Source organism: Cyprinodon tularosa, unplaced genomic scaffold, assembly GCF_016077235.1.
Source record: "Cyprinodon tularosa strain WSP-4 unplaced genomic scaffold, ASM1607723v1 ctg356, whole genome shotgun sequence".
Classification (NCBI taxonomy): domain Eukaryota; kingdom Metazoa; phylum Chordata; class Actinopteri; order Cyprinodontiformes; family Cyprinodontidae; genus Cyprinodon; species Cyprinodon tularosa.
This window is the reverse complement of record NW_024039070.1, coordinates 1,096,045-1,120,856: the sequence shown is the minus strand read 5'-3', so window position 1 is coordinate 1,120,856 and position 24,812 is coordinate 1,096,045. Positions and strand designations below refer to the sequence as shown.

Below are 24,812 nucleotides of genomic sequence, written 5' to 3'. Positions count from 1 at the left end.
GTGGTTCCACCTTCAGCCCCTACACCTGAAATGACTACATATGTATTTCTCTCTGTGTTACAGATGGAGACTGAACCTGTTGTTGGCTCGGAGTCATTATTTTCAGCTCCTCAATCCAAGCTTGTGACATGTTCCGTCCCCACCATCCCCAACGGCTTCAGCACCCAGACCAAAGCCATTGAAAGCTCTGGAAAACTCACTGCTGAAAAGCTTGCTGCCATTGAGGATGAGGAGCTCCTGGACAAGATGGTACATCAGAAATTTAAAAGTTCATATTTGGAAGGTTTTTTTTAGGTATAGTGAACTGACTTGGCATCTTGTCTGCCATTTGTTTATCTTTGTTTGTCAAAGCTGGATGAGTCCAAAGATTTCGAGGAGAGGAAGATGATCCGTGCCGCCATGAGAGACCTTCGCAAGAGAAAGAGAGGTAGCGTTTAAATAATCAAATCAGGGGTTGCTTTTTTTATTTTATAATTTTTTTTATGTGCAGCATTTCTATATTCCAAAGATGTGAAAAAGTGGATTTTTCTGCCCCCAGAGGCCATGCTGGGATGTAGCCAGGAGGAAATGGGTAGGACTGGGTGTGCAGTGTGCATTGATCAATAATTTCTGCCTGGGTTTGCCTTTTTGTTTTTATCAGCCACTATGTTTTCTGGATGTTGTGGTTTATGAAATGCATGAAAGATAAACTCTCTACTTACACATTGTGGGTTTTAGCGAGCACTTGCCTTTTTGGCTTTACAAGGTTGCATCCAGTTTGTGCTGAAATCGCCATTGTGTGGGAAATCTGTAGATGACAGTTTCACTCGTAAACCTCGATTTGTTCACGTCTTTTATTTCTCACATTCTATCCAGCTAAAATAGGGTCTCTAAATTAACTGCTTTTACTAATGACCTTGATAAAATGCAGTTTAGCCAAGTAACCTGCTGAGGGAAGGCCTCTGAAGTTTGCTAGATCAATTAAGTCATGATGGCCAAGGAACACAGAAGACAGGTCAGAGAGTAAAAAGATTAGATATTTAAAAAACTGTTTAACGATTTAAAATGTAAATGTATAACATCCCAAGCAGCAGAGAGGCTAAGGTAACTCAAACTTTGTTGAGGTTATAAAATCTGTCTACATCTGTTCATTGGTGGGAGAAACTCAGATAAAGTTTGATTTTAAAATTGGCCATAATCCCTGGAGGAGACTGAACCTATGTGGAAGAAGGAGCTTTCCAATCTGATGAGACCAGATTAGATATATATTTTTAGCCCCCATATAAACAATGTGTGGTGGAAATCTACTACTTTGAGTTCCATATCTGTTTGTAAAGCATGGGGGTGGCAGTTTTATATTTTTGGATGCCTTCTTCAGCATGTGGAGGGAATATGAATGGGGCTTAATGCAGGTCAATACTGGAAAGGGGGAGTGTTGGCCTAGTGGTTAGAGTAGTGCTCTGAGAAGGTCGCACTCTGCTCCCCCAGGCGCCGCCCAATGGTTCCCACAGCTCCCCAAGGGGATGGGTCAAAATGCAGAGAGTAAAAGGCTGTAGGCTGCATAGAAATCAAATATTTTTTAGATTCAGTGAAAATAATTAAAAAAAAATTCATTTCTTTAAAGGCTTTCTGTTAGTCAGTCACAAAATTTGCAATTTCTTTATCATTAAAGTGGATTTTAAAATGAATAATCTAATAAAGTTGGAAATAACCACCTCAGGATGAATTCATGACAGTCTCTCTGGTATGAGCTCACAGCACCAGGGATGGTGTCTGTACTTTGGATGACGCTAAATTTGGAGAAGTCCTGTCTCTCTTTGCTCTGGGATGTTTTTGTTGTGCCGGACATGTTATTTGACAGCTGTTGAACCTCTCATCTGCAGAGGTTTGTGTGTTCAGGGACATTTTTTTTAAACCACTGTGGAAAGAATTGTGAAATATAAAGCTGTCAGATCAGGAAGCCCTGTTTTCATCCATCTCTGCAACAGTCAGATCAGGTCCTGACAGCTTGTTATGACTTTTTGTTCTCCTTCTCCCTCCATCCATTTTTTTTCCACTGACATCATTTCTCCCTCACCAGACCAAAGAGAGAAGGAGCGTGACACTCGTCTGCAGGAGCTGCGACAACAGAGAGAGGAGAGGGCGCAGAAAGGCCGCGCCGGACCCGGAGCTGGAGAGGTGGTGATAAGGAAGATGGAGAAGTCGGCTGACGGTTCGACCCTCAGCCAAGTGACAAAGACAAATCGTTTCGCCCACTCTGGTAGTTTTGTCTCTTATTTCCTTTTAGTCATTGCTTAGTCCTTTTTTTTTTTCTTAGGTTTTATTTAATGAAAAGATGAAAATTAAGATTTTTTTATTGTTTTTTTTTGTTGTTTTTTTTTTTTGTTTTCAGATGATGGGAGCAAATCAACACGCAGCACAGTTGTAGAAACCAGTTATGTACAGAAGACAGACAGTAAGATAATATTTTTATTGAACATTATGTTATTTTGGGCCATTTCTTTTTATTCATTTCTTTTGTTTTGTGCCTTTAGGAGGAACAGTCCAATCCAAATCCTACAGCTTCACCTCCTCATCCTCCTCCAACACAAGCAAAAAAGTTGGCAGGTGGGCCATTAGCTGCAATGCATAAATAATGCAGTGTTTCAACTTGTTACTTTCAAACATGAACGGGATGAAATTCTCTGCTTCAGCGTGTTTGATCGTGAAGATGAGACAACGTCTAAAACTGGTGGCAGCGGCGGTTTGTCCGCTGTCGAGCGACGGCAGGCGGAGAAGCGCAGAGAGCTGATGAGAGCCCAGACGATGCCTAAGACATCCGCCATGCAGACTCGGAAAGCCATGATAGAGAAGCTGGAAAAAGAAGGAGGAGGGTGAGGAGAAACAGCAGGGAAAAAATGACAGTGATGCAGGTCAGAGCATGAGCATGTGTGTTCATACTAAACCAAGTCTGGGTTGTTTTGCTTTTGTTTGTTTTTCAGCCCTGGAAATCAGGCAGTAGCCAAGGTAAACAAGGTGCAGCGCTCCACTAGCTTTGGTGTTCCCAACGCAAACTCCATCAAGCAGATGCTGCTTGACTGGTGTCGTGCGAAGACACGCTCGTATGAGGTGAGCAGGGCGTCACCTACAGAGCTGGGTCTGAGATAACATTCTTCTCTGTATTGTAAAGGTTGATTCATCTAACCCTTCCTTATCTGTTTGTCTTCTCCATCAGAACGTGGACATTCAGAACTTTTCTTCCAGCTGGAGCAATGGTATGGCGTTTTGTGCCCTGGTGCACAATTTCTTCCCTGACGCCTTCGACTATGACTCTCTGAGCCCCAGCAACCGGAGGCAAAACTTTGAGGTGGCCTTCAGTGCTGCAGAGTGAGTACTCACCACATTCTTCTCACTATTAGATTTAGAATCCTAAGAAAAGAGAAAACAGCACTAAAATACATTGCAATGAAAAATATAAATGCTCCTTTTCAAAGTTTCTTTGTCTTTGCTCTTATCATGCCTTAATAAAATGCCTAAAAACCTTTTCAAACTAACCTTACCATATGTCAATACGTTATGGTTCCCTACACTTGGCTTCAACCGCTCTCATCAGCCATTTATGAGAGCTTACTTTTTTATTTTACACTAAGGAGGAATTTTGTCCCACTCTTTTTTTTTTAAATAGTTTTCAAACAGGTGTTTGAGGATAAGCGACTTGTTTAAGGTCATTTCCCAGCATCTCAGAAAGAGTTAAGTCTTTGATTAATACACTCTAAAAAGATCGTTTTTTAGCTATTCAGAGGTGGACTTGATTTGAGTCATTTCCTGGCCAGTAAGTGGGGCACTTGCGTTACCCCACTCTCGTTCTGTTACGTTTAAAATGACCTTTACGGGTCACAATGTCATGTCCGGCCATTCGGTGAGAACAATTGTGGTTCAGTTTTGACAAGTTTTCAATGTCCTGAAAAAGCGAGGTAACCCCAAACCATTACACTACCGCCACCATACCTGCCTCTCAGAAGGATTCTTGTTTCTGAATATTATCTGCTTTACTTTATTATCTGATTTAACAAGACACATTCCGTCCACAAAGCCGCACTTGTTTTCTAAAGTTAGACAGGAATTGGTTTTCTTTTCGGTCATTTTCAGTGCTGACTGGATAAGTTCAGAATAAATTATAAGGAGAACACAGGCTTCTATTTCTTTTAAAAATAATTTTAAATATTTAAGATTAACGAAGAAAGTAGTGATAAACTTTATAAAGGAAATGATCCCAGAGCCTTTGATGAAACATTTCATAAACAGTGTTCAGCACATCTAATCCCTGTAAGTGGGTATTTCTTAAAGTTATATCTTCAGATTTAAGCATTTCCCATATAAAATGGGAAATAAAAGTTTTCTTCTAGTTTAAAAAATCAATTACACTAGATTGACAGGAACCGTTTAGCCTCAGCTTTATTTATAATCTCTAGATCTGTTTTCTTGAAGAAGAGTTAATGACCAATGAAATGTCTGCTTTGTCTTTGTTTTCTGTCTCTAATACAATATAAAAACCTGTTTTTTTTAATTTTACAATGAGGGATACTGCTAATGGATTTGATGCAGAGTGACTGATACCTAATCCTAAAGGCTATAAAATACTACATCAGCAGCTGTTAACATCAAATTTGGTTACTCTGATTTTGAAAGTATTCAAATAGATCAAGTTGTTGCTTAAGAACCCAGTTCAGGTCCACCCACAGACCTCAGATCTAATTCCTACTCTTTGTTGCTCCCCATCATCTACTCGAGTCTAAAGATGTTAACCGTTTCTCCCAGGTATATAAAGCGTCTATCGAGGCTGAGTAAACTTCTTATTTCTGCATTAACTCTGCCTCTAACCACCCCCCCCGATGTGAACAACTGCGCTGACTCTGGTTTGGAAAACATCCTCCTCCCATCTGGGCCTTGTCCGTTATCTATCCCTCATCTCTCTCTTATCTCTTTTTGCATCTCACCACTTTTGTTGACGCACCCATCTGTTGTGTGTGTGTGTATGCTGTCACATGTAGCAGTTAGAATAAAGTCTCAGCCTCAATGGCTCAGCTTTTACTCTTTGTGTTGCATCCTCACTCGTGTCTCCAGTCACAGAAGATCCGCACAACAAACTCTGACACGACCCTCATTCTGTGCACGAGTGTGTTTAGAGTCACCCCATAGCTCTTTTTATCCTATTGTATTTTTCACTGTTACAAAGTTGTTTTTTTCCTGTTTTATTGTATTATTAAAGTCTAAAATAGGCATGGGTCGCTATTAGGTTCTCACAGATTGAGAACTGTGGCTAAAAATACAATCCATTATTTATACAACAGTTTGAAACAAAAACTTATAATTAAATTGAATTATTTCCTTTTTTTAATCAGATTTTATTTAAAGATTATATTGAGCTATTTTTCAAGGGTTATTACCAAAGTTAGAATAATCCGGTATTTGTTTGTCAAATCTTAAAACTAAGGCAAAAAAAGTAGTTTTTGTGCTTTTTATAATATCTTTTTTGCCATTCTGCTCTGCTTAGAGAAGACTCTTGGTGATATCAGCGGGCTAGCTGGGCTTTGCTGCCCTTAGCATGCTCACTGTCCTTAGAAAACACCCTAACTTTGATAAAGGCGATGGGTGGCGCTCCTTTAGTTTCCATTTGTTTGATAGTTCAGGATAGTATATTTCCCATCTTCCAGCCAGCTGACTGGCAGTGTGCAGCAGCATGTGAAAGAGGAGTTATCCCAGATTTCACTAGTTTTCAAACATTTGGAGAAATCCATCCAGGATTATATCATAAATGCGTCTTAAAACTTTAACTTTGTTTTTAAACCACTGTATACCTGGAACCTCCGTATACCTCGCTATCCTTTCCGGGCCCATGCCTAACCTGAAGTCAATCACAGAAAAAAACAACACATAAAAATAGACTGAATGGGCATCACCTGATGCTCATTCAACACCTTGTTTTGTCCTGTGTATGTATGCCACATGTTGGATGTACTGCAGAGTTCATGAAGCATGATAACTCATGGATGTATTTTTGAACACTGGATGTAATGTTTATTTTTGTGCTCTTGTTTTTATTTCATTTGTTCTCTCACTCTTGTTTATTGGCTGCTCACGGCTCTGTTTGCTTTTCCTTCCCTCCTCCCTGTTTTCTCTGTCCTGTTCCCTCCCTTTATCTGTCCTTCATCCCCTTTCTGTCCTGTCCTCCTGTTCATTCTCTCCTCTGACAACCCTTCACCTTCGGGTGGGGCCGCAGGAAACTAGTGGACTGCCCCCAGCTGTTGGACGTGGACGACATGGTGAAGATGCGCGAGCCGGATTGGAAGTGTGTGTACACGTACCTGCAGGAGTTCTACAGGGGCCTGGTGACGAAGGGCCTGGTTAAAACCAAAAATTCCTCCTAGAATTGCTCCTCAACTAAAACAAAACCCATGGTGAGATGGAAGGGATGAGCTTCTGACTTTGGATCTAAACTAGTGGTTTGCAATTTATTCGTATCTCTTACAGTTTTCCAGATTTTTTTCAAATTTTTAAAAATAATTTATGGTAACCTGAATTGTAATGATGTATAATTAAGACATTAACCAGCTGCATTCAACCAATGGAATTATAATTAGAATCACAGTATAGAAAAGGTTGTTCTTTGAAGGCATTTGTTGGAGAGAACAAACCATACAGAATCAGTTATAAAAAAAGACTTATTTAAATTTTTTATTTTATAAAAACAGAATTTATTTGCAAATGACCAGTGTTGCAATGAATTTGCGCTGGTCTTCAACAGTCTGTCATATCAGTAAAATGTTGAAATCTTCAAGGGATATAAGCAGTTCCTAATGCAAGGCAATTCAAGGGACGACATCTCTTTAAAAATCAAATATATAAACATTGGAGGTTGCTTTTTTTCATTTGGCCTATAAAGTTGATTTGAAGCTTCTTTGGTTCAAAGCACCAAACATGGTCTATGTGAATGAGTGCATCTTAACAGCGAGTCTTCAGCCCGGCTGCGAGCCAGTCCCATCTGCAGCCCAGCACTTTAAAAGGAGCTGCTGTATCACTGCGTTTTAAACAGTCAAAGTAAAGAAAAAAAGCAGAGAGGAGAACCACTTTGTTGTTCCACTTCTGATCGACTTTAAGATTAGAAGTGTTTATCCTCTCAACTTATAAAAACTTTTAAAGACGCTTTACCTTTAAAACGCGCGGGAACATGTCTGCAAACCTTTAGGAAAACAGGCCTCATGTTGACTTTTCTTCTCTCTTAAGTGGATTTATTGCTCATGTCATTTTTGTGAGATTCTTCACTTTGTACTGTAACATGTCTAAAAGTTTGATGATATTGCCACCTTGTGGTCTCTTTCTACAAATTCTCCTGAGCAAAAGCATTGCTAAAAATTTTTGAGAGCTATTTCACATAATTAGTTCCAAGGTATTTAAAAAAAAAAAAAAAAAAACAATAAACATTTTGTACTTATAAATGGTTTTAATATATATATTTTTTTAATTCCCCATTTTTCTGGGTTTGTTTCTGGACATTTTTAGTAAAACTTTTGAACCATTTTAGTTTTAGTTTCTACTATAAGCCAGGAGTTCATTGGATTTATCTCAGAAGCTAAAACTTGTGTAGACCATTTTAGATCAGTGCTTTTTCAGAGCCTTCAACTTTATACTTATTAAATCCTAACTGGAATGCAGATCCTCTGAAGATCTGGTTCTAATCAGCCTGCTGAAATTTTACTTGTAAACTGGACACAGTGTGTGAAAACTTTATCCAGTTTAAGACCCTGCACTAAGCAGGTTTAAAAGTAAAAACTAAATAAATAAAAAGGGTGGAAGAGTTGTTTAAGTTTTTTTATCTTCATGTTTTTATCTGTGGGTTTTCTGTACTTAACCCAAAAATCTAAAATCAACAAATTTGACAAAGTCATGATGAGACACCAAAAAAAAAAGAAGAAAATATCTAATATATACTATTCTATTTGTATTTTAATATTAGTATTCTTCTTTTGCTTTTTTATTTTTATTTTTTTTTTGTTTTTTGTTTTATCTTAAAACTTAAATATTTGAATAAGAAAAGCAGCCTGGAATCTCCAAAGGGTTTAATGCTTTCAATAAGGAGAGGATTATCAGAAGGTTTTTGCAAAGTTTTATGATTAAAACCTCAAGTTATATGAAAATTACAGCTTTAAATAAGAACAATAAAGAATTTTTTTATAAATTTTGGGTTGTCCTTTTCAAAGTCAACTCAAGTCATATCGGCTATTTTAAAGATGATGACATGAATTCAGTAACATACGAATTTCATCCTAGAAATCAAACAATGCAGTTGTGTTGCTGAAAAAAGAGGCAGTAGCAACAGAGATGCTGCAGCCTTGTGTTATCAGTAATGCAATAGTCATGACAGAATGCGTATGGATGGAAAGCCAGACTGAATATTGCACATTATTGTGTCCTCCTCTCTCTGCAGTTAGACCCATTTTCTCCCATCCATCCTCACCTCTGCCATCTGACCCATGTGTCTCTTTTAGGACCTACGCCAACTGCATGCCTTTGCTAGAAGTGGAGGACATGATGATCATGGGTAACAAACCAGACTCCAAATGCGTCTTCACCTATGTGCAGTCTCTGGTGAACCACCTCCGCAGATACGAGATGTCCATGGGCCGTCCCTGCGACCTCTGACCTGTGGCCTGCGCTCATTCGCCTCTCTGACGGACGCGTCAGAGATTCTGTGTGTGTGTTTGTCTTTTGCTTCTAACGTGTTGGCAACGCTGTGTTGTTTCTTCTTAAACAATCTTTGCTGACATGGGCTCTACCTCTATAGCAGACAGAGAGGACGCGTTCATTTTAAGAAAAAAAATATTTTAAGGTTTTTGATTCTGTGTTTTTTCTGTATTTAAACTTGGTTCAGTGCAGATTTCAGCTGCTGTACTGTCAGTGTTAACATCCTTATATCCCCCTTTAAAACAAAAAAAGTGTTTATAAAGTATCCCCTCTTTTAACTCTTATTTTTTTCTGATGTTCTTGTAGTTCTCTCTGCAGCTTAGTTGGTAAATCCACTGAAACATTTCACAAGTATTTGAAGCTGCATTTCCTTTCTGTTCTGGTACTTTTCCACCTCATTTGGAACCGAATTCCGGTTATTTTAAGTTATTTTTTTTAGCTAAAAAGTGTACTAAGTTTTAAATAATGTGCATATAGGGGTTTGTCCTGATTATTAAAAAGGATTGAACATTGTTAGACCAATCACATGCTTTAAGAAAATAACTTCCTGTGCAGAGCTGCTGATGAAACCATGTCATTATGAAAACTGAACTGGTTCAGGACAACGCTGGCTTAGTTGGAGTCTGATGTCTCCGAGCTGAAAGCACATTTAAAGAAAATCTACCACACTGTTTAACCCCCAGAAGTATGATATGTTCATTTCCAAATTGCAAGACTTCCAATCAGAGATCTTATTTATGCTTTATATATATATTTTATTTTTTTTGCAGGTATTTTAGTTTGAGCTTTAAGCTGTTAAGCAGTTAGTTAAAGTAAGTTAATTGGTTGAAGCTCTTGTCATTTTATTTTCTGTAACAGTTGGCTTGCCCTTTTTATTTTTAGAATGGACAGTAATGCTATAAACAGTAAATCTGATATTAAGCCAAGTAAAGATTAATTTTTTTTTTTTATTTCAATTCTCTTTTGAGAGAGATGATAAAAATATTTTTAATTGTTGGAAATGATTTTCTGAAAGCTTTTTTTTTGGTATATATGAGAATTTATATAGTTCATCTGCTTGCAAAAGAAAAAAAGAACGCAAAGCAGTGAGCATTGAGTGTGTTGGAGTGTATATAAGAGCTTACACATTGTATAATTTGATGTTTCCTGTGCACCACAGTTAAATGTAAATTAACAATTAAACCAATTTGGGAAATATTTACTGTGTACGGATGGTTATTTTGTCACCAATGAAACAGTTTGAACCAGTTTCATTGCTATCATACTAAATATACCTTTGCTTTATGTCTGGAGTAGTTTGGGAAACTGTCCTTTCCTATTGCTTGTCTTATATAAAAACATGTTCATCCATCTATCAGAGCATCTGCTTCCAAACAGTTTTTTTTTTTGTATTTTAACATGTCAAAACAATCCAGATTTTATTTAGATTTTCTGAAGCAGATTGTCACAGTATTATAGCTTTGTGATTCCTTACTCTGGTAAGGAGATGTGCTAAACTTTAGGCCTTCCTGATTCATTCTTTGTAGAACAACCATGTCGACCAGCCTTTCACATGTGGACTGATTTAGTTTTGCCAATCTTTGCAAAATACCTCAGTTTGAAAAGGGATAGCCTTCTTAACATCACTTCCGACATCTTGTCACAGGTTCTCAATTGGATTTAGGTAGAAAAAGAAAAATGGGCCCATCTAGCAAATGAATATGCTTCCATATATACAAGGAATGAACTCCTGCCCCAGTCTCAAGTGTTTAGCTGCCTCTAACAAAGTTTCTGCCAGGATTGTTCAAAATGTATCTCCATACAGCTTTCCATAAACTCTGACCAGCTTCCCTGTCTCTGCAGCAGAGAGTCAGGCATTGATAACGCAAGCCTGCTTCTCCCCAACCTGTCTGCTGTGTTTCTTGTCCTGGTGTTTTTCTCTGTGGTCAAACCTTTAATTTATTCACAAAACAGGTGGATTATTACAAATTTTCTCATTTGTAGATATCCATTATTGTTTTATCTACATATTTTTATTTAAACGTGTATGTCTTATTGGAATATGTTCAGTTCAAACCATTTACACTTCAGTTCTGTAATTTTGGGTGTATATAAATGTAAAATAATCTCACCTAAGTGTGTAGGAACATTTGAGACTTTTTCTTTTATTAATGTTTTAAAATCAACATATTTTCTACTTGAGGTCATTTGTGTTCATCCAGCCCACTGGAACAAGAAGCATCAGCATCAGGCTGGTCGGACGACTTTTCACCTGAGGCTTCATTCGGTTTCACAGCAGGGAGGAGTAAGAACAAAATAACACAATGATATGGAGATTATGTGGATAACATACAGATAAGACCTAAAACACATCCAGTATAAAACTACTTTTCAAGTTGTAACCCAAACTAACAGTGGTATGAAAAGTCCTAACTATAAAGAGTCTGTCTGACTAACATGAGATATTTCCCTTTCACCCAATAAGCTAACTACAGTAAAAACAACAATCAGCTGATGTTGGAGCTGCTGGGAAGCTGTTACTATATTTGCCCATTCTATACAGTTATAGATCAGTGTGCTTGACCTCTGGATCAGACTCTGGGGAGGCTTTCTCTGTGTCTAAAGTGGATGTTGATATGTTTGGGCGCTCGTCTTTGAACGGACTGTCTTTGGCGGGAGCGAAGCGGAACTCCTCCGGCACCTCGTCCTCTGGTTGAGCTTTCTTGTAGAAACCCAGTTTCTCCAGCAGCTTGTTGATTTCAGAGCGAGTCATGTCAGACAGAGCAATCCGCTGCAAAGGACACACAATTAATAAAGGATCGTTTGACCTTTAATGTTCAGTCACACACCACTATCTCATCCTGTTTGGAGTAATTAAAGAATTAGGACATCCAGTTATACTCTGTGTCTTGTTTGAACATATTTAGACATATGGATCTAAGGTAATTTTTAACAATACTAAACAAATAAAGTTTTAATATGACACAGAAACTGAAGAAAATACCTTTTTTTTTAAATAAAGTGAAAGATCTAAAATAAACACTGGTTTATCACATTATTAGAAAATCACTACTTTGTTTTTAATGGAGGCTTTCCCTTTTTTAAACTTAGAAATGTAATGTATTGTGCTCCTGACAGGTTATGTAATAACAAAGACCACTGATATCAACACAGCTTCAGCAAAAATGATTTTAGCAGCTGATATGTCTGGTAAGGTTTTAATAGAAGTCTTAGAAGAATTTAAAATTTGCTATTCCTCTTATAGATGGATAATAGTAATCAAAGACGTTCACAACGATTACTGTTGGCCATCTAGCCAATATGCTAAAAGGCTGTAATCGTCTATCAAAAAACACACTAGGAGCCAGATTACAGTTTTTTAGAAAGAAAAAAGGCGACTATAGCATTTTTAACACCTAAAAAACAAGGAAACATTTGGCATTAACCAGAGGCAGAATTACAGGAAAACAATCTCAGAGAAACAGTGAAGCATGGATCTGGTTCGGGGGAATCTTTGCTGCAGAAGGACGTTTCCAGCTCATCATTACAGAATCCTGCATGAGCTCTACCCAGGATCAGAGGAACAAAATACAATAAGCCATCTGTGAGCAGAAGTTGGCCCTAAAAACTGCTAAATCTGGTTAAAATTGTCTGATTATAAGAGGGTGAACTCAAAGCCTTTATCTTGATTTTAGTGAGGTTCTGTGGGGAAACTTGACCAAGGCTGGTCAAGTTTTCCCTTTAGACCGATATCAGGGACTGCTGGATAGCTAGAAGCATTTAACTGAGGTATATTCAACCAAAAAGGAAGAGCATCATCTTTTGCCCACATTTTATCTTTCTGTTGTATTTAACTTTTTTTGTTGCTTGAGTTCAATTACAGTAATTAGTAGAGTATAGTGATTTTTTTTTTTAACTAATGACTGTATTATGCAGAAAAAGGATGACCTTACACCTTTTAACACCATTAGAAATGTTAGCTGTTGTGTAATCCCTTTAAATCTGCAGCATTCCTATGAACCAATTTGTTCAGTTTTCCTCAAATCTGACATAGTGAGGAAGCTCCTGTAAACATCCTGAGGAAGTGTTCAACAAGCAAGTGAGAACTGTAGCGTGATCTAAAGAGCCACACTTTACCCTGAGGAGCTGGTTCAGACCAAAATAGAAACATTATCCCAACTCCAAATTGATGCTTCATTTGCTCAAATTTCTCCTTCATGAGAATAATGGCTGCAACATTCAGCAGAGACCAATTAAAGCTTAAAATATCATTCAGATCTTACAATTTCACAGATGTGTGGGGGAGAATAAATAGATTTCTATTAAGCTTTTCCAATATATAATTTGAAGTTCAAGGGTTACAATCAGAGTTGCATATTTGCACAAGATAGAAAAAATATATTCCAGCATTTATTTGTATTAATTACAACGATAATGTTGTACAGTATGAAATGTAGTTTTTAAGAAAATTAGATTATTCCTTAAAAAGAAATTATGCAATCAAATTTTAAACTAAGCATTGAATTCTGTGTTTTTGACACATTCTGCAGAATCAAAGGGAGTTCAGGTCATTTTGACCAAACCTTTATAGATAAGAATATTTGTTTAAGGTTTTAGCCAGATTTGTGACCTCACCCCGTGTCTTTATTGTGGCTATGCTAACCCTTCCTATGATATCCTCTTTGGCTTTCCCACACTCAGAGATCAAAAACAAGCTCCTTGCAATGCATACTGAATAATGACTACACCAAATATCAAACTATGGTTGTTCCAGTTTTATTTATTCATTTTCTCACAAAGAAAATGAAGAAAATCTGTAGAAAACTTGCATGCATGTTATGTTTTTTTTTTTTTTTTTTTGAGTGCAACATACTGCGCACTTTTACCAACAGGAACAGCCAGCAGCATCAAATATCTTCCATGCTCTGTTTGGAATTGCCTGTTCAGGTGTTTTGCTAAACCAGGTGGTACGGTCAGCTGGGAAATCAGCAGCTGGTTTCTTTCACATCCATTAGACATCAACAACTTCTTCATCACACAATGGATATACCGGTAATAATGATGCAAAATTTAAATAATAGCAGCATTTTCTAAAACCTCACAAGAAAAAGATTACCAGGTCTGATATGTTTTTGAATACATTTTAAAATGGCTGGATAAATCATTTTGTATTCCATGGATGGATGATTGGTCTTTGCAGGGGTAAGAAGTCCAGCAGGAAAACCACAATATATGTAGAATCCCTCCATTGAGTTCTGGGACTTTCCTGGTCCTAATTAGATATACCGTAATAGAGTGTCTTGATTAACTCCTGCCTGAAGCAGAGGGGCATTGGCTCGACTTTAGGATATCCTGGATGCTGCAGCAACTAGTCTGGCTACTCTATGGAAGATAGGCTGCAGTGCCTTGTTCCCAGTTTATGGTTTTAAGAATCAAATTTGATTTTTAAAAATCTGTTTAATTCATGATTACGCATTTATTTGTTTTGTTATTTAAGAGTGAGTCCAGGTTATCAATCTGGATGTATAGCGTTTTAACTGTGCTGTAGAGCCACAACAACACATTTCCCATCAGGGTCAATTATTAATAAATGCACAGTACTTACATCCAGTTCTTCATAGTAGTGATTCAGGAGGACAAGCTCAGGATCAGCTCCAGGAATGTGCTTCATCACCAGGTTATGGCTGTGGTGGGAGCCGTCAAGGATTTTTAGGAATAAAACACACAGCATGCTTTCATCAACTCCTGAACTCAAGAGGGTAAAATATATTGCTGATGGAAAGGATACTAAAGAGGAATATCCTGGACCACAAAGGCTTTGACCTGTAGACAGAGGTGAGAATGGTTGTTTTTATTCATTAAAACTGGATGCAGTTACCAGATTACTGGGATCATCTAAAACAAAGGTTGTAAATTGTGAATAATTCTCAGCATATGTTTTTTAACATAGGAAATGTACTTTTTTTCTGTCTCTAGCTCTGATTCTTAGTTACTTTTGTATGTTATTTCAAAACCATACATACAGACACTTACCTCTCTGAGTCTATTCAGCTGTCATCCTCCACACGTCTGCAGAGACACAATGAGAATAACGTAAAAAGTCACAAAAGCATTGTAACTGGAGAGTGAGACATGTTGAACTTTGAACTGAAATGCATAAGACAAAGAAATACCTTCTCAACGAGAAGGCTTTGAAACCAGTGCAGTTTTACCTTATGCTCATAGAACAGATTCAGTGAGGCCCCGGGGAGGATGTCTGGCCTATATTATGGGATATCTGAGCCACAGGTATGGAGTAAAATCTGACTAATACCATAATAGAATCAGATCTTGCCTTTTGTCTCTGAAGCTGACAGGCTGCAGATAAAGTTACTTCACTTTCAGAGGTTTTTGTTCAGCAGCTGTGCTATTATGTACCCTAAAATCTTTCTAACATGTGCATACTACATTTTATACTCTTCAAAGGTGATTACATGTTCAAATCATTTTAACCACGATGTGCACAAATAACACTAATAAAATGATAATAATAATAATATTAATATCCAAATGCTTTTAATCTGTAAAGCGCTTTCCATGTCTCTTTAAGAAGTAGATTTACTCCCATTAATATAAAATAATGACCTTTACGCATGCGCCCTGCGTCCTCGGGTTATAAAATCGGCTTTCTGTCCCTATCCAAATCTTTTATTTCCTGTTTTTTTGCTGTTTATTTGTGAGCGTATCTATGGAGAAGAGAAATGTACCTCCACCCTGGCTTTGGCCAGAGCCTCCAGCTTCTGCGGATCCACATCATAGGCCGAGACACAGTGAAGGAAGGAGGCCACCACGATCAGCCACATTCTGCTACCGGGACAGGCACCTGAGAGCGGCCCCTGCTTCCTCTGTGTGAGCAGCTGCTACCTGCCGAGCTTTCACTATCCTACAGGAGGGGCGATGAGGAGCAGCTTTGTTACGCGTGGACTTCTTGCCACGTCAAACATTTCTCCCACAGCGGGGAGGGGGCGTGGAGAGGACTCTCATTGGATACCCGGAGCCTCGGAACTACGATAAAGTTCATTTAATAAATCATTAAAGCTGCTGCCAATAATCACTGGGAGTAATCATAAAAAAAAAAAAAAAAAAAAAAAAAAAAAAAAAAAAAAAAAAAATAAAAAAAAAGCAGAGTGGGATTAAATTTAGCAAATACCTGCTGTTCCAGCAGTAAAATAAAATAAAAACTAAACCTTCATTCTACAGACATACCCCTACAATATCATTTAAAATTGAAAGCAATACAAGCCTTTCAATTTCTGCATATTACTGTTTATTACTGCATGAACTGTATACATTCTACAATGCGAAACAACAACAGCAATAACCCTGTATAATAATCCTGCTAGAAAAGCTGTCATATGCATATATACACTACCAAAAAGTTTGGGGTCACCCAAACAATTTTGTGTTATCCTGAAAAGTCACACTTATTCACCACCATACGTTGTGAAATGAATAGAAAATAGAGTCAAGGTTAGAAATAATGATTTGTATTTGAAATAAGATTTTTTTTTTTTTTACATCAAACTTTGCTTTCGTCAAAGAGTCCTCCATTTGCAGCAATTACAGCATTGCAGACCTTTGGCATTCTAGCTGTTAATTTATTGAGGTAATCTGGAGAAATTGCACCCCACGCTTCCAGAAGCAGCTCCCACAAGTTGAATTGGTTGGATGGGCACTTCTTGCGTACCATACGGTCAAGCTGCTCCCACAACAACTCAATGGGGTTCAGATCTGGTAACTGCACTGGCCACTCCATTACGGATAGAATACCAGCTGCTGCTTCTAAATGGTTCTTGCACAATTTAGAGGCGTGTTTAGGGTCATTGTCCTGTTATGGGATGAAATTGGCTCGAATCAAGCGCTGTCCACTGGGTATCTCCTACCTTACCAGCAGCAAAGCAACCCCAGACCATCACATTACCTCCACCATGCTTAGCAGATGGCATCAGGCGTTCTTCCAGCATCTTTTCATTTGTTCTTCTTTGTGATCCAAACACCTCAAACTTGGATTCATCCGTCCACAACACTTTTTTCCAGTCTTCCTCTGTTCAATGTCTGTGTTCTTTTGCCCATCTTAATCTTTTTCTTTTATTGGCCAGTATCAGATATGGCTTTTTCTTTGCCCCTCTGCCCTGAAGCCCAGAATCCCGCAGCCGCCTCTTCACTGTAGATGTTGACACTAGTGTTTTGCGGGTACTATTTAATGAAGATGCCAGTTGGGGACCTGTGAGGTGTCTTTTTCTCAAACTAGAGACTCTAATGTACTTATCTTCTTGCTCAGTTGTGCAACGTGGCCTCCCACTTCTTTTTCTACTCTGGGTAGAGCCTGTTTGTGCTGTCCTCTGAAGGGACTACTACTCCCGGAGTAGTACACACCGTTGTAGGAAATCTTCAATTTCTTAGCAATTTCCCAGATGGAATAGCCTTCATTTCTAAGAATAAGAATAGACTGTCGAGTTTAAGAAGAAAGTTCTCTTTTTCAGGCCATTTTGAGCGTTTAATTGACCCCACAAATGTAATGCTCCAGAAACTCAATCTGCTCAAAGGAAGGTCAGTTTTGTAGCTTCTGTAACGAGCTAAACTGTTTTCAGATGTGTGAACATGATTGCACAAGGGTTTTCTAATCATAAATTAGCCTTCTGAACCAATGGGCAAACACATTGTACCTTTAGAACTCTGGAGTGATAGTTGCTGGAAATGGGCCTCTATACACCTATGTAGATTTTGCACCAAAAACCAGACATTGGCAGCTAGAATAGTTATTTACCACCTTAGCAATGTATAGACTGTATCTCTTTAAAGTTAAGACTACTTTTAAGTTATCTTCATTGAAAAGTACAGTGCTTTTCCTTCAAGAATAAGGACATTTCAATGTAACCCCAAACTTTGAACGGTAGTGTATATATATATATATATATATATATATATGAATAGGTGTGTACGCACTGTATATACCCCCATGCACCTTTTCTTCCTTTGGCACCTTCTTCTTCTTTTTGACTATTCGAGCAGATGTGACGTGTGAATTTCACTGTGAACTCCATCAATCAATAAATACATAATATATTGTTGTACAAAAAAACATTGGTGTTGAAAGTAGAGAGTAATATGAAGTATTCATACTTAGTTTCAATGAAAACATCTAAACAGCAAAACATGTAGACCTTAATAATTTGTTAGGTTCGGATTTCTTTTTTTTATTATTATTATTTTGTGTAAACCACAGACATTTTTTTGTTGTAAAATAATAATCAATTACATTGGTCAATTTTAATAGGAAGTTATCTTTAAGATTTGGGTCAGAACAGGCTTTGAGACATGGAAAAACTTAGCAGCTGGTTAGTCCCCTACACCTGCAGGAAGCTCCAATGACCCCATGTTTTTAACTTTATTTTTCGTGTTATTAATGATTAATACTGGGTCAATTAAAGTGTTCTGGTTGATACTTTCCATCCTACGCTAAAGTAATATTAAGTTTTCAATGTATTGTCAAGAAAAACTTATATAAACATATGAAAGTCATATGTATACTAAGTAACACAGATAGATGAACGCAGATATTTACATACATTGCATGAAAAGACATAGAAACTTTAGGTCATTGCCCATTTGGAAAACTTCTCTTATACCTAAACATGGCTTACATGTTTCTAAATAATGTTCTTTACTCATCATTTCACTCATTATGTGAAATGCACAATTTGCTCCTGCAACACAACTTAAAACCCTGACAGCATGATGCCATGCTTTCACCATCAGGATGGCTTTCTCAGGTAATCCTCCTTCCTTTCCTCTACATGTTTCGTCATCATCTTCAAAAATCAACTTCTTTGTCCTTGATTGGATTTATGACTTGAAACCTAGCATTTTATTTTTTTATTTTTTTTATTTTTTATTTTTTTATTTATTTTTTTTACAGTGTCCTGTCTGGCAAGGTGGCAATAAGAATAATTGTCTTGATGCCAAAAGGAGCCCAACAGATTTTACTTTCACAAGTGTAGCGGTATCGCAATTGCCATACCGCTCCACTTGTTTCATGTATATAAATTGCTTTATTATAATTATGCAGGGAGTTTTACAGTTCATATGGACACTGCAATGTAAGTAGAGCAGAAAAACAGAAGAAGAAGAAGGAAAAAGAAAAAGAAAAAAACAGGACAAAAGATGAAAGAAAGAGGAGATAGGAAGGAGACAATGACAAAACATTTTCAGTCTGCTTCAACACCTGTAATGAGATGGAGAAAAAAAAAAAAAAAAAAAAAAAAAAAAGAAAAAAGAACAGCACAACCAAAAAACATGGTACGAGATATACAATAAAGCAAACACCTTGAAACTATCACTAAAGTAATATTATTAAGTCTGACATGTACTCTGTGTTACCTGAAGATATGAATGTGGGGTTTCTGTTTGGAAGTGAATCTCTAAGTACCCGAAGCCTAGCACCTGTAGTTGTTTGTGAGGGTGAACTTGTGCATGTAAAGTTTTAACCATAGAAAAAAATGCTCAATAGTGGTTGTGGAGAGCCGGAGAGGCACACCCCCCAGAGCACTGAGTCCAGCGCCGGGAGACCCAAAGCCCCAGGCGCCCAAGGGGACCCCAGAAGCGAAGGCACCAAGGCGGGGCCAGCCCCGGAAATCAGACCCCACCAAGGCAGGAGGAGAGACAGCCACGAGGAAGCCCCCCAGCCACCGCCATGCCGGCGCCCCGGGGAGCCGCGGGGACGAGTCCGCGGGCCCCGCCGGCAGCCGGCCACCCCGAAGTAGGGCCGGGCGCCGAACACCAGCCCCCCCACGGCGCCGACCGAAACGCCCCAGCCCCACAGAGCACCGAAACACGCTCCGCCCCCCCGCACCAAGCCCCGGCGACCGGCCGCAACACCCACCGCGACCGCACCACCCAGGAAAACACTAAGACGGTCCCGCCCCCGGCCGGGGCCCATGCGCATCCGCCGCGAACCGGCCACGAGCGCCGTGGGACCCCCCCCAAAACGCCCCCCCCGGCCAAAAGCGCAGCCCCACCCCACCAAGACCGATGCCAACAGCGCGCAACGAAACACACCGCGCACAGAATCAGCCCGAGAGCAGAAAAGCCGCCCGGCGCAAAACCGCAAGAGGAGCAGACCGCAGCCGGCGCAACCACCCCCCCCAGCAGCCCGAGGGGCAGCACAAAGCCAGAGCGGAGCGAACCGCGCCGCCCCCCCACCGGACGATGCCAAAGCAGCCCAGCCACGTCCGCCACCCCCCCCCGCAGCCCGCACCAGGCCCCGACACGCGGCCAGAGCAGCTCCGCCGCCCCGGCCCCCCCCCACGCGCCGGTCATAGCCACCCCAGGCCCCCACCCGCCCCGCAGCCCCACCCGCCGCGATCAGTGGGAACAGAGCAGCCCCGCCATGCCTCCAGGAGGGAAAACCCACCCGAATACCCACCCAGCGCAGCCAGCCCGCCCAGACCGGCCCCCCAACACTACCCCCGCCGGAGCCGCCCGGACCCCCACACACCAGCGGCGCGCCGCCAGCAGAACCCCCACCCAGCAGGCCCGCCTGCCCCCCGAGAAAACAGACATGCCAAACCCCCCAAAGAAAAAAAGAGAAAAAAAAAAAAAAAAAAAAAAAGGGGCCCCCACAATGCGACAGCGGACACCAGACACCGACCCGCCCGCAACCGCTCCCCCCCCACCGAGGAAGAGAAAAAAAAAAAAAAAAAAAAAAAAAAAAACAAATAAATAGGTAAATAAATAAATTAATTAATAATTACAATTAAAATAAATAGGCAAGAGGAGAAGTGCGAGCGGAAAAACCGGAGCCCAAAACAGGACCCAAGACCCGCACCCCACCATGCCGCGCAGCTCCCCCCCTCCCCGAACCGATACCACAGAACCGGCATAGGAAAGAAACACCGCCCAGGAACCGGCATCGTAGCGAAGGCACCGGCACCGACCCCGAAAATCCCCGAACAACACCCAGCCCCACCCCGAAGCGGATCCAGTCCCAGGCCCCAGGGATCCGAGGCCCCAAGGGCACCCCACCCCCAGACAGGAGCCCCAGCAAAGCCCCGGCCGGCCGGGGCCAGTGGAGAGGCCGCCAGGAATGAGCCAGCAGTCCCCCGGGCATCCACCCCCAGCTCCACCAGTGCACCGGTGAGCCCCGACGCCAGCCAGCGGAGGGAGAGCAGGACGGGGGGAATGGGATCCGCACTTAGCGGAGACTTGAGATGTATTTGGGAGAGGGTGCGGTTGAGACCCCAACCTGGGAAAGAAAAAAAAAAAAAAAAACACACCATCTCAATCATGCCTTCCCTCCCTAGTGCCCCCACTCGTACCACAGGAAAAAAAAAAAAAAAAAAAAAAAAAAAAAAAAAAAAATTGAATAAAATAATAATAATAATAAATAAAGAAAATAACAACGCAGACACACATTCACACATAACACTCACATCCAATAATACCAGGACCAAAAACCCGGTGACACCGGTGGTCGGTCCCGGGACTATCGGATGACCCATAAGTGAACCTAAAATCCGGATGTGAGGGGAGGGGAGCGGCGACACCGCCACACCAACCCATCTCTTTCCTGCTTCAAGCCCGGCCCCCCACCCCGCACACGGACCGGACCACCCCCCGCAAGAGCCCCCCCCGGGACCGGGGCCCACCCATCCCGCGCCGGCCACCCAACCAGAACCGCCCCCCCCCCCCCGAAAAGAACAAAAAAAAAAAAAAAAAAAAAAAAAAAAAAACCTTCAACCAGGCACTTCATGCCCCTCCATCCAACCTTCTTTGGGGAGAGCAGAGGTGACAGCCCCGCCACCAGCAGGCCACCTAGGCCCCGCAGCCAGCCCCAGCCAAAACCACGGACCAGGTGGCCCGCTCTTCCTCCAGGCCCCAGACTCCAGGCGGCAGCCGGAGAACAGGGGTGTGAGAAGACCCCGATCCTCACTGCGCCCGCTCGAATGTGGTGTTGTTGCGTGTTGCTCTCAGATGCAATTAAAACTGGGAGTACCAAGAGGGGGTGTCCGGCACACTCCACCCCCCCTCCAGGAGATAGACGGTGCCAGCACACCCTCCCCCTTCGACAACCCTCAACCCTCAATGTCTAGATGCGAGAGGGGATGGAGGAGGCCGACCGTGGTGAGGCCCATAAAATAAGCCCCCCCCCGGTGGCCCTGACCCCCACCCCCCGAAAATGCCCTACATAGATGTGTGTTGTGAAAATGATGTAGATGGAAGTGTCTAAAATGCAAAATAAAATTGGGGTGGGGGACGTCATCAGAAGGTGTGGCCCTCCAGTAACGACCCCCTCCCCAAAAACCTACATGTGTGGCCGAGTGATGGAGCAGGCAGAGGGAGGATTTCGGGGATGGGGAGCAAAGGACTGGGGTGCCTGCTGCACTCCCAGGGAGCCAGCTCCCCCGCTGACTCCAATAGGCACCCCCGTTCCCCGAGAGCCCCCCCAGAGAAGGGGGCCCCACCAGTTTCACCACCATAGCCCGGGGGCACGGGACCGGCAGCAGGACCCACCAGCCAGCCGGGCACGGAGCCGACTCCACCACCCCCCCCCCGTCCTGTCCATCCAAAAAAATAATAATAATAAAAAAAATAAATAAATAAACAAGTAGATAAATAAATAAAATTAAAAAAAATAAATAAATAAAAAAATAAAAAAAAAAATAATAAAAAAAAATAAATAAATAAATAAAAAAATATAAAAGGAAGATAAGAAAAAAAAAATAATAATAAATAAATAAATGAATAAGGGAAGGGACAATCCCAGCCGGCCAGCCAACGCGCAACACGCAGAGCCCCCACCCCGGACGAAGCCCCACCAGGGGGCAGCACGGACCAGGACCAAGACAGGGAGCCAGACCCAAAGCCCTTCAAAGATCTTCTTCCCTCTATCACCACCCCCCACCCCCCCTCCGGAGATGTAATCCCTCCCCTACAATAACAATCAAGCTACTCACCACACAAGCGACAGAAGACATCCAGGCCGAGATCATACCTACTCCCCCCTCCCTCCCCTTCCCCCACTTACAGAGTGCAAACCCGTGAGGGGGTAAGCACTTGCCATAGGTGTTAATGTCCATGCCCCCCCCCAGCCCAGCAGGCCCCGAGGCACCCCGGCACACCAGAGGCCGTGGCAGCAGGGACAGACAGCCAGGCGTACACCGGCCCAGAACCCAAGCAGCACTCCCCACAGAACCCGAACCCCCGAACCCCCACCGGGGACCCCGCCCAAGGGCAATGCGCCCCAGGGATCCCAGGCCCAAGGAGCCACCCCAGACCCACCCCGCAGTAGGGCCGGGCAATGCCCAAAAACCCCCGGCACCGGCGCCAGCACCCCCACCCCGACCCCGGCCCCCGAACGACTCCCCCCAACACCGGTCCCACAGCACCAATCCGAAGAAGAAGAAAGCCACACAACACAGCTAAGCGCAAATCCCGAGCCCCACTCCAAGCCCCGATCCCCCCGCCCACACACCCCCTCCCACACAAAAAACAAACAAAAACAAAAACAAAAAAATTATAATATTCTCCCCCTCACCGGAGAAGAACGGCCGCAAACAAGCCAGTGCCCAACACCCACCGCCACACCACGAGGACCCCTCCACCCAGATGCTCCTCCCCAGAAAAGTCAACATGCCTGCCCTCCCAGGAGACAGGCAAGCCCGCCGAACAGGAATCCCCCCGGCAGCGCACCGCCGGCATGCGGGGGCCCGAGCAGCCCCAACAGAAACAACACCGGAAGGCCGACAAGGACGAACCGACGGCACCAACCAAGCCCCCAGGCGGACTCCCCCACCCAAAAACACAACGAAACCACCCCGCCCCCACCGACCACAGCAAACACAGCCGCAAGGCAAAGCAAAGGACAGAGCAGCCCCACCCGGCGCACGCCAGAGAGCCAGAGCAGCAAGGCCGCCCCAGCCGCCAGAAGCCGGCACAAGCAGCAAAAAGAAAGCAGCAGACGCGACCCCACCACCCCCGCCGCGCCCGGCGCGAAAGCAGCACGACCCACCCCGCTCCGGCCCCGCACCGCCCACAGGCCGCCGAGAGGAGGACGGCCACGCCGGCCACGGCCCGTCCCCCCCCCGCCGCCAAACACCGAGCCACCCTCCACTCCCAAGCCGCGCCCGATGCCCCGCACCACGCGGCACCCGGCACCCGCCCCAACAGAGCGAAGCCACACCCCGACCCGGGGGCACTCCAAAGGGACCCCCGACGCCCGCAACCCGCCCACAACAGACACACACGAACCCCGGCCACAGGCGCGACCACCCACGCCCCCCCCGGACGACGCAACCACGGCAAGCACCACGGCCAACCACCGAAACCCGGCACCGGAAGACGAGGCACGCCCCGACGCCCCGCAGAGCAGAAGCACCCCGGCCAGCACCACAAAAGAACCGATGCCCGGCGCCCAGCCCCACCCAGCAGCAGCACAGCCACCAGGCCAGTAGCCCACGTCCGCCACCACGGAACCCCCCAAGAGCACCGCACGCGGCCGCCGCAGGACCCCCCCGCGGCGCCCCAGACCCCGCCCCGACGGGGGCAACAGTCCCCCGGGCCAGACCCGCCAGGCACCCCGCTCCGAGCACCCCCCCGAGCCCCCAGGACCCAAGGACCCCCGAACTAGCCCCCGCGCCCCACAAGACGCACCCCATAGCCCCCCACTACACTAAGTGATGGAGCCGATCAAGGGAGCCCAGAGAGATCGGTCTGATGGGGATGCAGATGCTGTCTCAAGATTAATATGATCCAACAACAGATCTCTGTACTGATTGATGTTGAGTTTATCCTTACTCTTCCAATTCATGAGGATAGTTTTCTTTGCGATACATAATGCAGTGAATGCCAAGCAAACCGATTTTTTTCCCATAGAGCTTCCCTCAAAGTCACCCAGCAAGCAAACTGAAGGGGAAATTAGGATTTTACAACCCAGGCACAGTGATAGATCCTTACATACCTGTACCCAGAATCTCTGAACCGGCGTGCATAACCATAGCGCGTGAAAATAATTATCAAGTCGATTGCCTGTGCACTGTGGACAGATGTTAGATTGCGCAGCCTAGCATTTTAAATTTCCTTCAGCTCATGTTGCT

At 42.9% G+C, this 24,812-nt stretch overlaps 3 protein-coding genes across 8 annotated transcripts in view; 2 read left to right on the top strand and 1 right to left on the bottom strand.

Moving 5' to 3' along the window:
- The window catches only part of smtnb (smoothelin b), a 67,198-nt gene extending 57,301 nt beyond the window's left edge, over positions 1-9,897 (top strand). The window contains exons 11-21 of one of the 6 annotated variants that reach the window (XM_038295552.1): positions 64-249; positions 352-427; positions 539-571; positions 2,060-2,239; positions 2,372-2,434; positions 2,514-2,586; positions 2,673-2,852; positions 2,961-3,087; positions 3,194-3,345; positions 6,239-6,416; positions 8,505-8,642. In XM_038295552.1, the coding sequence (XP_038151480.1) occupies positions 64-249; positions 352-427; positions 539-571; positions 2,060-2,239; positions 2,372-2,434; positions 2,514-2,586; positions 2,673-2,852; positions 2,961-3,087; positions 3,194-3,345; positions 6,239-6,386 (1,218 nt within the window). In that variant the 3' untranslated portion in view covers positions 6,387-6,416; positions 8,505-8,642. The other 5 variants (XM_038295551.1, XM_038295553.1, XM_038295548.1 and 2 more) reach the window with 5 other exon arrangements.
- Positions 9,898-10,816: 919 nt separating this feature from the next.
- Positions 10,817-15,678, bottom strand: selenom (selenoprotein M). Its single transcript, XM_038295555.1, has 5 exons — positions 15,426-15,678; positions 14,713-14,748; positions 14,468-14,502; positions 14,285-14,363; positions 10,817-11,470 (listed from the first exon to the last, which is right to left on the bottom strand). The coding sequence occupies exons 1-5, from the start codon at positions 15,519-15,521 to the stop codon at positions 11,243-11,245; spliced, it is 474 nt and encodes a 157-aa protein (XP_038151483.1). The 5' UTR covers positions 15,522-15,678; the 3' UTR covers positions 10,817-11,242.
- Positions 15,679-18,478: 2,800 nt separating this feature from the next.
- LOC119790115 (basic proline-rich protein-like) lies at positions 18,479-24,535 on the top strand. The gene is made up of 2 exons (XM_038295467.1): positions 18,479-18,491; positions 23,756-24,535. The coding sequence occupies exons 1-2, from the start codon at positions 18,479-18,481 to the stop codon at positions 24,394-24,396; spliced, it is 654 nt and encodes a 217-aa protein (XP_038151395.1). The 3' UTR covers positions 24,397-24,535.
- Positions 24,536-24,812: the final 277 nt, after the last annotated feature.